Source organism: Vulpes vulpes, chromosome 2 (genome assembly GCF_048418805.1).
Source record: "Vulpes vulpes isolate BD-2025 chromosome 2, VulVul3, whole genome shotgun sequence".
Lineage (NCBI taxonomy): Eukaryota > Metazoa > Chordata > Mammalia > Carnivora > Canidae > Vulpes > Vulpes vulpes.
In genome coordinates this window covers 48228352-48243756 of record NC_132781.1, presented here as the reverse complement: position 1 = coordinate 48243756, position 15405 = coordinate 48228352, and the positions used below count along the sequence as shown (strand labels likewise).

General features: G+C 65.3%; 1 protein-coding gene across 25 annotated transcripts in view; it reads right to left on the bottom strand.

Annotated features, from left to right (window-relative positions):
* Nucleotides 1-470: 470 nt before the first annotated feature.
* The window catches only part of EXD3 (exonuclease 3'-5' domain containing 3), an 81375-nt gene continuing 66440 nt past the window's right edge, over nucleotides 471-15405 (bottom strand). For 24 of the 25 annotated variants that reach the window (XM_072748125.1, XM_072748129.1, XM_072748130.1 and 21 more), the window contains 3 exons: nucleotides 6338-6431; nucleotides 4818-4856; nucleotides 471-4643 (listed from right to left, as the gene is read on the bottom strand). In XM_072748125.1, coding sequence (XP_072604226.1) covers nucleotides 4180-4643; nucleotides 4818-4856; nucleotides 6338-6431 — 597 coding nt within the window. In that variant the 3' untranslated portion in view covers nucleotides 471-4179. Of the gene's footprint in view, nucleotides 4644-4817; nucleotides 4857-6337; nucleotides 6432-7641; nucleotides 7754-15405 lie in introns of all 25 variants that reach the window. The other variant, XR_011999777.1, reaches the window with a different exon arrangement.

Sequence of the window (15405 nt, the reverse complement as noted above, 5' to 3'; positions counted from 1 at the left end):
TTCAGATCCTGGGGGCTGGGGTCCCCAGCTCTCCGGGTGCGCGGCGACGAGACTGGCCAGGCCTGGGCCCCGGGACCCCGGGTCCACGCGCGGGACCAACTCCATGAACAGCTCGGTCTCGTGACCTCAGCCATGCAGTCCTTCCCGCACGGGGGGGGGGGGGGGGGGGGGGGGGGGAAGGCTTCTTTGGTGGCCTGGGTGACCCCGCCTGGACTCCACAAACCCTGAGGCCCTGCCCTGATGAAGGAGCAGGTTCTCCACCTGAGGAGGCTGGTGGGGGAGCTGCCCCCCTACATCCCACCCCGGCTCAGAAACTCCTCCAGAGGGGGCAGGTCAGTCAGTGGGACCTCAGGGCCTGTTTCCCTCTGCTGGGCCACCTCCAGCTGAAGGAGTAGGCCAGGCCTGGCCGGATGAGCAGCCCCAGGTAAGCCACCAAGGGCTGCTTGGAAGGGAAACACAGAAATGACTCATTTTCAAACTGTAAACCCATATTTTATTGATGCTCTAATACTGCCACCAAATTTCCTCATTAGGGTTTTACAGTTTATAGCTGGGCTGTGGTGTCTGGAAATTGGGCAGGAATGAGTCTCGGAGCAGCAGGCCTTGGGCAGCAGGAGGAGACCAGTTCCCAGTCCCAGGAGGCAGTTGCAGGCCTTATCTGGGGAGCCCACCCTGCTTGGTCTTGTCTGGGGGGGGGCCATGAGTGTCTGCACACATGCAGTGGTACCCCCATCTTGCTCTGTGCCCTAGAAGAGTCACAGCCAAACCACAGGAAAAACTGGGCAAGGCCAACCCAGGACTGGCTGCCTCTAGTCTGCCAAGCTGAGACATGACCGTAGCTGACCCTCCAGGGCCCTCCTGGCAGCCAGAGCTCCCGGGGCCTACTCGCTGGTCTCCCTGAGGCCAGTGGTCCAGCTGGTGGTCCAGCAGTTCTGCGAGGCCTGGCTTCCCCCCGCAGAAGTGCCCCACAGAGCCCTGCGCTAGGGCCAGCTGTGGGTGTGACCTGGGAGGAGGCTGCTATCAGGACACTCCTCTTACCAGGAAGTGTCCCTGGGTCCAGTAAGAGGGCCTGGGAACAGGTGCCGCTGCACTGTGGACACCTTGAAGCTGGGGCCCCCGACCACCCCAGCACCAGGGAAGAGGGCCAGGCCCTGTCCACCGGGGCCCACAGAAACCTCTGGACAGTGACCCTCAGAGTGGTAAGCACGTGACCCTGTGCAGGGCTGGGATGCTAGGCAGCACATGCCACCCTGCTGTCTGCTTCTCCCTGGAACAGGGTTGGGCATGGGGGTAGCATGCTGGGAATGTGCACCAGCTCTGGCCATGCCCAAGGCGGTCCCCCGAGGGTGGCTCATTCAAAGCCAGGCCCTGGCCCAGGTGGGCTCAGGTCACCTGACCTGAAGAAGGGCATCTCAGAGACCCTCTTGGGCCCAGGCAGAGCCTGGGAGCAAAGTCCCAGGAATACCCGCGCCAGCGTCAGGGAGGGCAGACAAAGGGGCCCTGTGAGCTGCGTGTGGGAATGCGCGGCTGCCACTGCAAGCCATTAAATCGGTGGTTTGGGTGTCTCCAGCCGGGGCGGCATGGCCACAGTGGCCATGAGTCTGGCCTGAGGCTCACACGCGCAGGGCTTGGGGTGAGAGTCAGACAGGTGCAGCTGGGCCTGCCATTGTGGAGTTCAGGTGAGGGTCACACTGTCCCTAGGGACTGATGGGATTCCGTGCAGGGCAGTCACTGCATTCTGAGCAGCTCTGGCCCACTCCCTAGGGGCTGCCCCATCCTAGGACAGGAGGGGAAGAAGGGCTTGCAGGGCACTGCCTCCTAAATGTTTGCCCAAGGGATGTTCCGAGAAAGGAGGACATTTGTTCCAAATGCCCTGGAGGGAGGGGGAGAAGCCTGCCATTGGCCAGGCCCTGCCTGGGCTCCGAGCGACCCCCTTGGGCATCTGCAGCTTTTCTCAGTGCTGTCTTCACTTCCACAAACAGGCAGGCGCTTCCCTGGCTCTGGGGGAGAAAGCCCTGACCCCGGGTATGTGGGGGTCGCCTAAACCCGGGCTCCATAGGCAGGCCGGTCCTCTGCATCTGCTCCCAGGATGTGGTGCAGGGGTGCCGCCCGCAGGGCCTTGGGGGAGGAGCCGGAGCAGTGGGTGCCGGCAGCTCGTTGGCAGGGCCTGGCGGAGGGGAGGGCCGCAGGGGAGGCCGAGGCCGGAGCTGGGCCAGGGCCTGCGGCCCCCTTAAGCACTAGGCGGGGGAGGGAGGGCGCGCGGGCGGACGGGCGGGGGCGGGGCTTCCAGCTAATTCATTAAAATGTGTCGGGGAGCGTGGGAAAGAGGAGAGTGTTTCTTCCCAGCAGCCCAGACACCTGGTAGAAGGGCCGAGAGGATAGAGATCAAATAACAAACACTCAGCCCTCGGCCAGAGCGGAGGAAGGACGCCCAGGGCAGGAACTGGGGCAGACAATCCCTGCGCAGCTCTGGCCTGCCCCACCGGCTGCTCGGGGCAGCGCCTGGCACCAGGGCCCCAGCCCACCCTGCCAGCACGGTGCCTGACCCCTGGCCTGGGATGGGGCCTTAAGAGGCTGCTGGCCTGACCCCGGATGGTCAGGACCAGGGTGGCCGCAGAGCTAGGCTGGGTGGCAGAGGGCTGGGGAGGTGGGGAGGCAGGTGGGATGGTACAGGCGAGGCTGTGAGGGCCACCCGGGGCAGGGGTGCTGGGCAAGAAGGACACTTGGTCTCCCCGTGCTGCCCCTGCTCTGGCCTTTTTCTGTTGAGGACCAGCTGCCCTTGACACCAGGGCCTCAGGGCAGAGTCTCCAGGAAGCAGGGGGGTGGGCAGCGGGGGCCAGCACCCCCGGGGGTTTCCTCCTGACCCCCTGGGGAGGAGCAAGCTTGGGCTGCCTCCTAGGACAGGATTCGGTGCTGCTCTGGCTCTAGGAAGCAGCACCCCGACCACAGAGGGTGCCCGACCCTGCTAGGGCCTGGCCAACCCACTCACCTCAACAGCCCAGCAGTGACCAGAAGGCCAGCGTGCACACTTGGCCCAGACACAATGCCCACTTAGCCTGGCCCTGTCCCCGGGGCCTCCTGGCCTCTCCATCTGAGCAGGGGCACCAGCTACAGCCAGCCCAGGCATGCCCCGGAGCCCAGTGGGCACTTCCGGGGAAGCAGAGGACAGGGAAGATGGTGGGATGTCTGTGTGGCCTGCGGGAGGAGCCCTTGCATGCACACCCTGTGGCCTGACCCTGGCCCTGGGCATGGCCAGAGCCCACCTGGTACCTGGGCCCACAGGTGCACCCACTCTGGGCACAGACGGCGGCCCTGCTCCTGCCCCCAGCCCCAGTGGCCCCCGAGGTTTCCGCCTGGGCTCCTCAGCCAAATCTGAGCTGGTTTCCGCTCAAGGCAGGAAGGACAGGAAAGGGATGTGGAGGGGGGGAGCACACATTCCTGGGGGGTGAGCCAGGAGGAGGCAGCGAGGGCAAGATGCAGTCTGGCTCCTCTCCCCACCCACCTGGCAGTGAGGCCTGCAGGACCCTGGGGTGCCAGCACCTCAGTTTCCCTCCGGTGGGTGGAAAAGCAGCTGCTTCCTGAAGCTGAGGAGGGGGCTCCTGTGTGCAGGGGCCCCTTGGGGCTTCGGATGCTGCCCTCTTGCAGAAGAGGAGGCCACCCAGCCTTGAGTGGGGGAGGCCTGTGGGGTCAAGCTCCGGCCAGCGGGGGGCCAGGGTCGCAGACTCAGAGGCGCTGCCTTCCCTCCAGGCCCCGGCCTTCCAGTACACATGGATGTCTTCCACAAGGGGGGCTGCCCTGCCTCAGGCACCAGGTGGGGCTGGGGCTTAACCCCAGGAAGCCCCCCCACATCTGGCCCGAAGAGCCTGCCTAGCAGGATCCCTGGGACTGGAGGGGGAGCTGGAGGGTCCTGAAGCTGGCCTGGCTGGGACCTGCTTGGGGGAAGGGAAGGCAGGGGAGGCCTGGGGAGGCCAGCAGAATGGGCTAGTGGGGTGGGGCGTGCATCTGCTATCACAGCAAAGGGAGTGGGCCACCGGCGCAGGGGGCCTGTGTGTCCCCCACCTCCTGCAGCCTGCAGAGTCCTGGGGACGGGGAGCCACTTGGGTCCCACCCCTGGGCCTTTATGCAGTGCCCTCTACCAGGCATGTCCTTCCCACCTTCCTCAGGGTGTGAGCATCCTGACTATGGGCAGACGGTGTCCCCCCGAGCTGTGCTCTGTGCGGGGGTCCTGCTGGCAATCTGGAGCACTCTGGGGTGGGCACTGGGTCCGTGTAGGTCAGGGTGGTCCTGCCTCGGCCAGGGGACCAGGCCAGCGGGGTTGGGGCGCTGTGCTGGGGGGCCGCTGGCTGGGCCAGGAGGCTTGGGCTGCCTCTGGGAGCCTGCGGCACTGTTCAGGACTTCGCTGAAGTGCGAGGTGACGCGGCCCAGGTGGGAGCCCTCCCAGAAGACCTTGCCGCAGCCCGAGCAGCAGTAGAAGTGCTGCAAGTCGGGCCGCCACAGCACGCCCTCCGGGACCCTCGCCAGTTGCAGCCGGGTGCCGTTGGCCAGGGTGGCAGGCGCGTGGCTTTGCAGGTCGGCCGCCTCCAGCCAGCGGCAAGGCAGGTGAGAGGTGTAGCCCCCTCTGGGGGCCTCGTCGGGGGCATCGCCTGCAGGTGTTGGGGCCACTTTGAGCTCTCAGCCTTGGGCGTGTGTGCCACTTCATCCTCTGACTCATCTTACAGACCCCTGGCTCTCCCCACTGGGGCTGCACACCACCCCTCACTGAGCACACAGACCGTCTTGGGCTGGGTATGGGTGTCAGGAGCCCCACGTGACCTCACCTGCATCCTGTAAGTCCTCACTCGGGTCAGCCTTGTCACCTGTGAATCAATCCAGGACGTCAGGGACGGTCCCCAGAACAGGGCCTGGATGCCTCTGGTCCCACTGGGCACCTCCAAGTGCCCAGCTTCTCCACCACCCTTAGCAGAAAGGGCGAAGGGCAGGGGGCTGAGGAGCCATGGTGCCAGCCTGGGCCCCTCCCATGGGAACTCACACCTTGGAATGTTCTTGGGGCTCAAAGGTCCTTGGGAAACAAGTTCTGGGCGTGAGATTGGCTGATTAGGGCACTTGGGGGCCTGGGAACAGCGGGTGGGGGCGGGAGCATCCCTCTGTGGTGATGAGCAGATAAGCCACTGCCCTGCCTAGGAGTGCAGCTCCCAATCGCCCGCACTGTGGCAGCCGGGGCCCCGGGGGCCCGCTGGCACTCAGGGAGGTGGCCAGGCTGCGGCATAGGGCTTGAGGGCAGCCGCAGCAGAGGAGCAGTGGCATGGGTGAGGGCAGTGTCCTCCGGGTTCTGCTGACCTTCATACTGTGCTCAGCAAACATTCCTGCACAGGCAGCTCCAGGCAGACCACAGCCGGGGCCTGACTGGATGAGCCCCCCACCCAAGCCCCACTGCCTCTGGGGAGCCCAGCGTGGCCACAACCTCCACCTGGCCTCCCTCTCTGGCTGGTCTTCCCTCAGCCTCTACCTGAGGCCCCCAGGATACCAGGTGGCCTACAGGATGCCTGTCCACCACCCCAGCATAGGTGTGGGCCTCTGGGTGGGGTGCCAGAGGCCCTGAGGGGACGGAAGCCCTGGGTGCCCACGGAGGGCACAGCCTGCGGAGGACATGGTCCATGAGGGCACTGCGCATGCTCTACTCCCCTCCTGGGCCCCAAACACATCAAGGCCACACTGTGAAGAGCCAACAGCCCTGGGGGTTGGACACAGGTCATGGGGATAGCCTACCTGCTGAGTGGGTGGCCCCTGCTCTGGCCCCAGACCCTGGAGAGGCACCCAGGCCTCAGGCTGGCCCCCAGGGAGTGTCCCTGTGCATCCTACCCTGCCCCTGAGCCTGGGAGTGGCAGGGCACACCCCTGCCCTGGGCAACAACTGCAAAGTCTCCGAGGGCTCTGTACCCTCTTCTTTCCAGCTTTACAAGAATGGAAACTGAGGCTGGGCCCCTAGTTGGGGGGACATCTGGGTTTTGCCCTCCTTCCTGTCTGTCCAGGGCTCGTCTGCCTTCAGATTGCTTAGCAGGTGCCCTCAGTCCACAGGTGTGCAAGCACGTGCATGTGCGCCCCAGCGTGTGCATGGGAACGATGGCACGTGTGCCTGCCCTGCTGGGGAGACGTGGATGACAGCACCCTGAGGGGCTGTGTGTCTGGGCCTCATGCCCCTGGGCCTGTGGCCTCTGCAGGTGCTGAGCTCCGCCCATCTGCCAGCTGGCGCTCTAGCCCTAGGACCATCCAGGGGTTGGGCCCCTGCCCCATCCCCAGACCCCACAGAGCCTATGGCCAACCCCGTGGGGTGCACACACCTGTGCTGTGGGCATCTTCCTGGGGGCTGCCGAGCCGCACCAGCTGCCTCATCATGTCCTTGGAGACCTTCAGGTACTGGTCACAGTTACAGGCCTGAGGACAGAGGGGATGCTGAGGCCAGGTGGGAACCCTTCCACGTGCCCACTTGCGGCCTCATGCTCTTTACAGTGCTGGGTCTGGCCAGAGACACACGACACATCCCTTCCTCTCCCTGCAAGACAGGGCACACCACTTCCTGGGAGCCCTCCTTGACTGGACTGGATCCTCACAGCCCCTGGGCAGCCTCTTCTGGCTCCCGAAACCCTGTGGGACTCTGCCATCATCTCCCCAACCCCAGAGTCTTGAGGGCAAAGCCAGGCCCTGGGCTGGGCTGTGGTGGGGGACACAGGGCCCAGCATCAAAGGCTCAGGTAAGCAGCCCCTCAGCTGCCCCTCTGCTGGTCTGGGGGGACCCAGGCCATCTCAGTGTCCATGTTTCTCAATGGCCATGTTGGTGAGCGATCGAGACGGAAGTCACTTTTGCTCCTGTTTGGGGTCCTGGCCAGGGATATGCTGTGGGGAGCTCCGTGCAGCCCTGCTGACCTGGCGACAACCCTGGTGGAGTCGGGCTCCTGGGCACAGCCTGCCACCTGCCAGGGTGAGGGGCCCCAGGACCCCCAGGGGGAGGTGGGGAAGGAGCCGGTGCCTTGGAGACCTGGCTCCCAGGCAGGTAGGCGTGGGGTGCTGCAGAGACGTGCACTCTGGTCAGGGCCTTCCGGACAATGAGCTGGAGCTGGGCCGGGGGCTCCCAGGTCCTGGGAGGGGGGCCCTGACCTGCACACGTGATGGCTCTTGGCCCCCTCCTGGAGGACATGGCCTCTGGGGAGGGCAGGCGGCAGCCATGGGTCCCTGGAGCCCCAGGTGCCCATGTAAGAGGCGGTGCCCTCCCTGCCCCCACACGCCCTTTTCCCACGGGCCTTTCGACACTGAGCTTACTTTACCTGTGGCCTCGTGGCTCCACATCCAGCACAAGGAGCCAGGGCCTGGGAGTGCTGGGTGGGTGGGGTCGCCTCCTCGGGTGTGGGCGGGCAGCCTAGGTGGGGCCTGGGAGGGCGGAGCCTGGGCAAGACCCTTCCTGCTGCCTCTGGGGGGCCTCCTATCCCCCCCCCCCCCCCCCCCCCCCCCCCGCTCAGCTGCCCCTGCCAACGGGACCCTGGGCCTGCCTGTGGCGCAGGGGGTGCACTGCGGGGCCTGGCCCCCAGCACACGGATCCAGGGACCCTCCTGGGGCAGGGGTGCAGACGGAGTGCTGGCTGCAGGTCTGACCTGTGGTCACTCCAGGCCTGGTTGGGAAAGGATGGAGAGCAAGAGGGCAGTAGAGTCTCTGGCAGCCAGGGCTGTCCCCCACGAAGGTCCACGTTCTCCCTGGCCAGGCTCCCTGAGGGGTCAGAGCCAGTAGGTGTAGACAGACAGACAGCCCAGGCAGTGGGGTGGGAGCCTGTCACGGGCCTAGGCCTGGGGTGCACACCTGGGCGGGGTGGCCAGCTCATGCTGAGTCACTGCGAGCAGACAAACGGCCGGTGCCATCCGCGAGGACCTGGCCCCACCCTCGGGAACCACCAGAGCAGGTTTTCCCACGGCTTCTGCCCACTGTCAGGGCCCTTGCTGTCACCCCGTAGGGCCCTGGGAGCCCTGCCCTACCCCCACCTCCAGCTGGAAGAGCCGGTTCTGTGCGTTCACCCCTTTGCCCTGCATTCCGCATCTGCAGGAAAGCCTCTCCTCCATCTCTGTCGTCCCCCACCACTCCCCCACCCCCCATCCCCGGGCCCAGCAACTCTCCTCTGCCACCTGCTGTGGGCAGGCAGTGGCCACCCTCACCAAGGCTGAGGGGCTGCTCTTCGGGGCTCACAGCCTAGCCTGGGCTGTATCGTGGGCCCCGTGCCAGTCCAGCAGAGGCCCCCTCCTGACACCCACTCATTCTGAGGGCATCGCACCAGGGTCCTCACATGGACCCACAGGGGAAGCTGTGTGAGCAGGTACTACCTAAGTCATGCCCATTCTTCCCTGTGGGATGGCCAAACCCTAGCTCGGGATGCCAGGGGGTCCAGGCAGATGGCAGTGGGGGTCCTGGGGAGGCCCAGACAAGGGCTGGGTGGTCCAGTCCCGTGGGTCCAGCCTGGTCTCCACCCCCAGAGCCTGGCTGGGTGGGAGGGGGCAGGAGGGGCCGGGAAGGCTTCTGGTGTCCCCGTGTCAGGGGACCACCTGCCTGCCTGGTTCCACAGCTCCTGCAGCTGTTCAGGGCCAACACCCGCCACGCCATCCCTACTTGGGACCCTCTGGCTCCCTGGGGGCTTCCCAGGATGAGCCCACGAGTGGGACGTTGTCCCCTGGGGACTGATGGTGGCCTATAAACATTGCTGGGCCCTGAGCCTCAGCCAGTCGGGGGCTGAGGGTGAGAGGAGGGTGGGATGTGAGCCTCACCTGGGGCTCACCAGGCATGGGGCCTGGCAGAGACCCCGTGTTCCCAAGGGTGCAGGGCAACAAGAAGATGTGGGGTGGCTCCCTGCCCCCACTACAGACTTGCCCCCAATTCCCTGCCCAGTGGGCACCTGGCACAGTGGAGTGCGAGGGCCCCCCCTCCCAGCTGGGAACTGGGCCCAGGCCACGAGAGTGCCCTGCTGTTGGGGCTACTACTCAGCCTGGGGGCCGAACAACGGGCCGACAACAGCAACTTCATTCCTGCTGGATGGCAAATGTGTCCGGCCCTGAGCCCCTACCCCGGGAGGCTGCATTCTGGGATTTTCTGACTCCACAGGCAGGGCAGATGGGAGCTTTGGCTCAGAAGTTGTGACATGCTCTAGAGTAACAGGCCATTTCTTGCTCCTTTAGAGCAAATTGGGAGAACGAGAGAAAAGCATAGAAAAGAAGAAACTAAGCCTGCCCTCATCCCACCACCTGGTGGGAAAAGCTAGCATGGCAAGGAGAAGAGTTACCATTTCCGGCACCTTCCCAGGGCACACCTCTCCTGGGGCCAGCATCTCTAAGGCTCATATCAGGGGAGGGGGGCCCTGGAGGGGGTGCAGGACACAGGGGTATGGCTCCCGCAGTGCTTTCTGCCCATTTGGTCCCTGCCGAGAGCTACCTCCCCTTACTGTCCACACTTGTGTCCCAGGCTTTCCTGGGCTGGCTCATGCACCGTGACCCACCCCCGCAGAGCCACCCCAACAAATGGTGCCAGGTGTAGGGCCGGAGAGCTGGGATGAAAGACTCCTGGCCGCGGGGTGTTAGCCTGACACCTCAGCCTGAAGCCCCCTGGGTGTACTCCACACCGTGCGCTCCCACACCCTGCAGGAAATGCCTTGTGAGGCCCTGAGCCATCTGCCCCCAAAGGAGATGTGGTTCCGGGGCAGAGCACGGCTGCGGAGCTGCGGCCTTCTCCCTGACCGGCACACCAGCCAGCTTTGCCAAGGAAGACCCTGCAGGCTCGTGGCTGCAGTGGGTCTGGCTGACAGCTGAGGTTCGCAGGGCATCTGTGGGGAGTCATCCCCACCCTGCTGGGGGGCATGCGGCAGGGGGTGCTGTACTGGCCTGTGTGGGAAGGTTTCCAGACCCAACAACGACGGGCACCTGGGTGGCTCAGCTAAGCACTTGCCTTGGGCTTAGGTCCTGGGATCGAGCCCCACATGGGGTTCCCTGCTTAGGGTTGGGAGAATGTGCGTCTCCCTCTCCTTCTGCCCCTAACCCCCACCCTGCTTGTGCATACTAGTCTGCTCCTGTGTGCTCTTGCATGCTCCAATAAATAAAATCTTAAAAAATGCCAACAAACCCAACAATAATGCTCTTCTGACTGTGAAGCAGCCTCTTGGCCCTCTAACCAGTGACCTCCACCGGTGATGTCTGTGACCTGGGACGGCAGCCCTGCAGGGGCCTCGCTCCAATGTCTGCCCTGCCCCCACGTCCAGGAAGGGCAGTTCCCAGGGGCCCAGCCCCTCCCTGAACTGGCTGCTGCCCATCCCCTCCGTGGGGCCAGGACAACATCTCCACAGACTGGGCATAGACCTGGCAGAGTCAGCATTGCACGGGGTCCCTAGGGGGCAGGGGTCCAGGTGCTGGGGCACGTAGTGGGTCTGCATCCCCATGAAGCCTGGATGCGCCCACGTGTGTGAGAGCTGGTATGCTGCTGGTGTTTCTCCTCAGCACCAGGCATCAGAGGAGCTGAGCGTGTGTCCGTGTGTGAGCAGTATCAGAGGTGTGAACGGGAGTGCGTGTGACTGGGTATTCTAAGGTGTGGACACAGGACCTGTGTGACGGGGTGTATCCAGGTGAGTGGATGGGATGTCACATGTTCACCCGAACCCAGTTCACCTTCTGCTGCATGGACCGGAGAGCTGCCTGGACTTCCTGGGGACCTGCCTCAGATCTGGGAGTGGAGGCCCTAGCCAGAGAGCTGTCCTTGTGCCTGCAGGCAAGGAGGGCTGGCCACCAGCATGGAGGGCCCCACCAACCCTGGCCGGGCTGAACACCCTACGGCCTCCCTGGACGTCCCTCAGCCTGCTGGTCTCTGTGATGGCAGACATAGTGCCCAGGACGTAGCACACATGACAACCAGCCCCTGGTCAGGTGCATATGGGGGGGGTCACAGCCCCTCCCCCAGGCCCCTCTGGGGTTGTAGGCCTGAGCCCCAGGAAGTGGTCACAAACAGGATAGGCAGGTGGGCTTCCTACTTGGTGTCCACTCCTCTACCTTGGGCACCTTAGCTTCTGAAAGCTCCTCATCCAAGTGCACCAGCCAATAGCCAGGGTCAGCTTGGGACCTGGACCCAGGGGGACAGCAGGGTCAACAATCCAGCCCAGGCCATCTGGGGCTGGTAGATGAGGCCCAGCTCCCTTGGGCAGGCCAGGCCTGACCTGCCAGGAGGCAGGCCACCTGATGAGAGCAACGGGGGGTGGGGGGGGTGGGGGGGTGTAGGCAGGTGGCCAAGTCGTCCTGCCTGACTTCCTCCCCCTGACAGGGGACAGTCCCCCCCCCCCCCCCCCCGCCCAAGTCAGGGCCCGGGAGAGCTGGGCCCTCCATGGGAATGTCAGGTACAGGCGGAAACAGTCTCCAGGTGAGGGCTAGTCATTTTCCGCGTTCACACTGGGGTAGGGTCTCGATCTGCATTTGACAAGTCAGGGCGTTAGGGCCCTGGGCTTCCCGGCTGCGTGAGGGCGGAGACCAGGGAGACCCCAGTGAGGGGTCAGTACTGCGGTGGCAGCAGCGGCGGTGGCGGCCTGGTCTGCCCGAGGTGCGGGCCACCACCTGGCCTGGCTCGGTCGAGCAGCATGGAGGGGGGTGCCCCTCTCCGGGACCGCAGCCTGCAGGCCGGCCCAGCGGGAACCCCGCCGCGCGCCGCCCACCCCGCCCGGGCACCCCGGCCGTTCCCAGACGGGGGAGGGGCGGCGGGCCGTGAGAACCAGCCAGCGGCCGGGCCGCGTGGGAAAGCGGGGGGAGGGGCGGCGGGGGCGGGGCGCGCCTGGGAACGGCCCCGCCTGCCGGCTTTGAAAGGGCCACTCAGGACTCGGCCCCGGATTCAAAAGCCAACGGCTGCACCGCCTTCCCGCGCGCCAGAACGGGAGGGGGCTGGGGGCCTCCCACCTGGGGCCGCGGGGGGGCGGGGTGTGGAGCTACGGAAGCTGGGGGCTGGGGGGGCCGGCGCGCCAGCCCAGCAGCCCTGCTTTCCGGCCTCCTCAGGCGGCCTGGGTCTGTAGCTGCCCCCGGCTGCCCCACCGGGTCCCCAGCCAGGGGCACCAGGCCCCAAAGTGCTCCTCCAAAGGGTGATGACAGTCCGAGATGGGGCTGGGGGCCCGGAGGCCTTCCTGGAGGAAGTGACGGCCACCCTGGGGTGCAGACCAAGTGGAGGGGGTGGGAGCTCTGGCAAGGGGGGGATGGGGGGGCAGAGTGCAGGGCCGGGGTCCCCTGCCCTTCCTCCTGCCTCCTCCAGGGGCCACTGAGTCAGGCAAGGAGAGGTGGCCCTTCCCACCCCCACCTGTGCCTTGAAATGGGTTTTCCAAGATGGGAGGTGTGAGGGGGAGGCTCTGACTCCCGCTCTGACTCCTCCCCCCCCTCTCAGAGCCCTCCATTTGCCACCCCTGCCCCACCTCCAGGGAGGGGTTCAAGGTCTGTCTCCCTCTGTGGGGTGCTTCAGAGGGTCGGGGGTCATGCCCGTCTGCCCAGGGCAGGGCCCCACGTTCTGATCTCTATGCTCAACGCTTGGCTCCCCTCAGAGCCCCTGGGGCACTCCCCTGGGGCATTTGCTTGTCCTGACAGTACTCCAGGTGCTGCAGCCCCTCCTCAGGAAATGTGGGAGAGCAAGGGAAGGAGACATACCCCAGCCCCAGCTGATCATCTGCTGGTCCCTGCCGCATTGGGACATGGACAGAGCCATCCCCGTCTTGCAGACCCTGCTTTGTCTGGGGGTCCCAAGGACCCTCCCCAGACCCAGTCCATGGCTACCCATGGCTGCCTCTACATACAGCCCCAAGGGGCTGGCTAACTCTTGCCTTACACCCTGAGGCCAGCCAGTTGGGCCTGTGTCACCTCCCATATCCAGGGTCGCATGGACAGTGGGTCTGCAGAAGTCAGACCTGCTGTCTCACCCAGGCCCCACGGCCACCCACCTAGGGGCCCACTGCCCCCTGGCTCCTGGGCCCCACTTCTGCTTTGGGGCTCTGACTGCCCCCGCCCCCTGTCAGATGCCCGTCAGGCCCCTGGGCATCGGTCAGTCCCCTGCAAGGGCCACCGGGTCCCTGAGAAAGCAGCTGTGGGCAGTGTAGGAACACAAGGCGGGGCTGCTGCCAAGAACACTATTTATGGACGCTGAAATTTGAATTTCGTATGATTTAGCTGTGGGCTGTGGTGCGCTGACATTAGGGTGTGTGTCTCAACCTGCCACTAACCCCAGCCCTGGCCGTGGGGGGCCGAGGCGGCCGCAGGGTCCCTGATCCGAGGGCGTGTGCTGCTCTGGTGCTCCAGCCCCAGAGGCACAACCCTGCCCCCCCCCCCCCCCCGCCAACATCCAGAACCCTGGGCCGAAGAAGGCCCATCATCGGGGCTCTGTCCTCCCTGCTTCCCACACATCGGTACAGGTTGCTGGGTGGCAGGTTTAAGAGCTCCCATGTCCAGCTGGTGGCTCTGGATAGCTCCACGGCCCCGGGCTTCGGGAAGTGGTACCATGCCAGCAGCCAGTGGAGGCACGGAGCAGAGGTACAAGGGCCTCGGGCCCCAGAGACACGGCCATACCCCCAGACCTTGTGTCACCACAGTGCCAGGCGTTGTCTTACTGTCCGAGGGGTCAAGGACAGCCACCTCAGACGATGACACCGAGAGCCCACATGACCAGTGTGGCCTGGCCCGGCCTCTTCCACATCCGGCTGTCAGCTGGCCAGTATGGATGACACTCTGGCCCAGGTGGTCCTGCCTAGGGGGCCAGAGCTTGCTTGGGGACCTCCCTGCCTGCTATCCTTCCCTCAAACCCAGTGGCCTGTCCTTAGCCTGCAGCAGCTTCCCAGGCCCAGGGCACACTGCCTGACTTGGGGCCATGGTTGTGACTGTCCAGGCCGCCAACACTCTGCTTGCTGAGTGTGCGTACACCTGTGGACATCTACGCCCCAACCATGGACGGATCACTGTGCATGTGCACTGGTGCTCTGTCCCCTCACACGGCCGTCAGGGCAGCAGGAAGCGCCTTATGGGTTGGTGCTCATCCCACTGTGGGTGCCTCCGTACCCTCTGAATTTCAGCTTTAAGTGTGTCAAACCCTCCAGAATGGACACGTGAATACTCTGCCATCAACATTCAGGGGGTAGTCAGAAGAGCCCTGTCCAGAGGGGACCCCAGATCACTGATGTAAAGGCCCATCAGAAGCCCATGATCACTGACCACTGGATCCCGAGGCATTGCAGGCACGAGGGGAGGCAGTGCCCAGCATGAGCTGCACTGGGGACTCACATGCTGACCTCCCCAGGCATTGGCCCAGAGAAGCCTGGGCAGGTCTCAAGGCCACAGGCATAGGATGGGGCTTCAGACCTCCTCTCAGCCCAGGGAAGAGTGGGCCGGGGGCAGCAGGCCTGCTGTGGACATGCATAGGTCCATTTATGGGGCCCTGGGAGGCTGAAGGTCTCTGGGAAGCGGGCAGTGCCAGCTGACTGCTGGGCGGGGCAGCCCTGCATCAGTGTCAAGGATGCAGGTGTGACTGTCACCTGGCCCGGGAGTGCCAGGATCCCTCCTGAAGTGGCTGGGGTCAGGTCAGGGGCACTGGAGGCCGGGGTGCTGCCCGGCTAGTGGGGTCCTTGTCCTCAAGCCCCAGGGCACCTCTGCTGGGAACAGAAGCCGGGCTCTGGCTGAAACCCAGGGCGGGCTTCTCTGGGAGGGAGGAGGGCAGGGGGTAGCCCCACAGGCTGCACGGAGAACCTGGGGGTGGCCTACCCTGCTGTCAGCCATTGCCCTGGCTCGCGTCCCGGGTCTAGGGGCGCCGGCCTCCATTGCTGCCAAAACCTTGAGGCCTCAGGACAGCATCCCAACCCGCCAGCTACTCCCACCGGCCTCCTCCTGCAGCCTCAGACCGCAGGCCAGAGTCTCTGCCAGCTCAGGGAGGCGGCCACCCTCCTGTGGCCTTTGTGCCTGCGTGACCCTGGGGGCGTCGAGTGTGGGAACAGGGCTGGGGGCCAGGGAACACAAAAGCTGGGGAGGGGCGGGGTCAGCGGCCACTGCCTCTCTTCCTATGGGTCCCTGGTCTGCAGTTGGTGCCCTGGTCAGCCCTGGGTTCTAGGCGTGGGTGCTGGGGGTGGCTACCCCGGGAGTCTCGCTCACCTCCCCAGTCTTGCTCACTCTCGCTCCCAGGCCCTGGGAGCCCCCTGCTGGCATCCCTCCCCTGTAGAGGTCAGCCTGGGCTGGTGTCCACCTCTGTCCCAGGGCCCTTGCCCAGCCCCGTGGCCTCCTGCAGCCCAAGGACCAGCCCCCCCCCCCCTCACTGCAGGCTTCTCTGTGACCCCACACCCCCTCCCTCTGGGGGATCCTGCAGCCAGTGGTGCCTGAGACCCCAAGGCAGAGTCA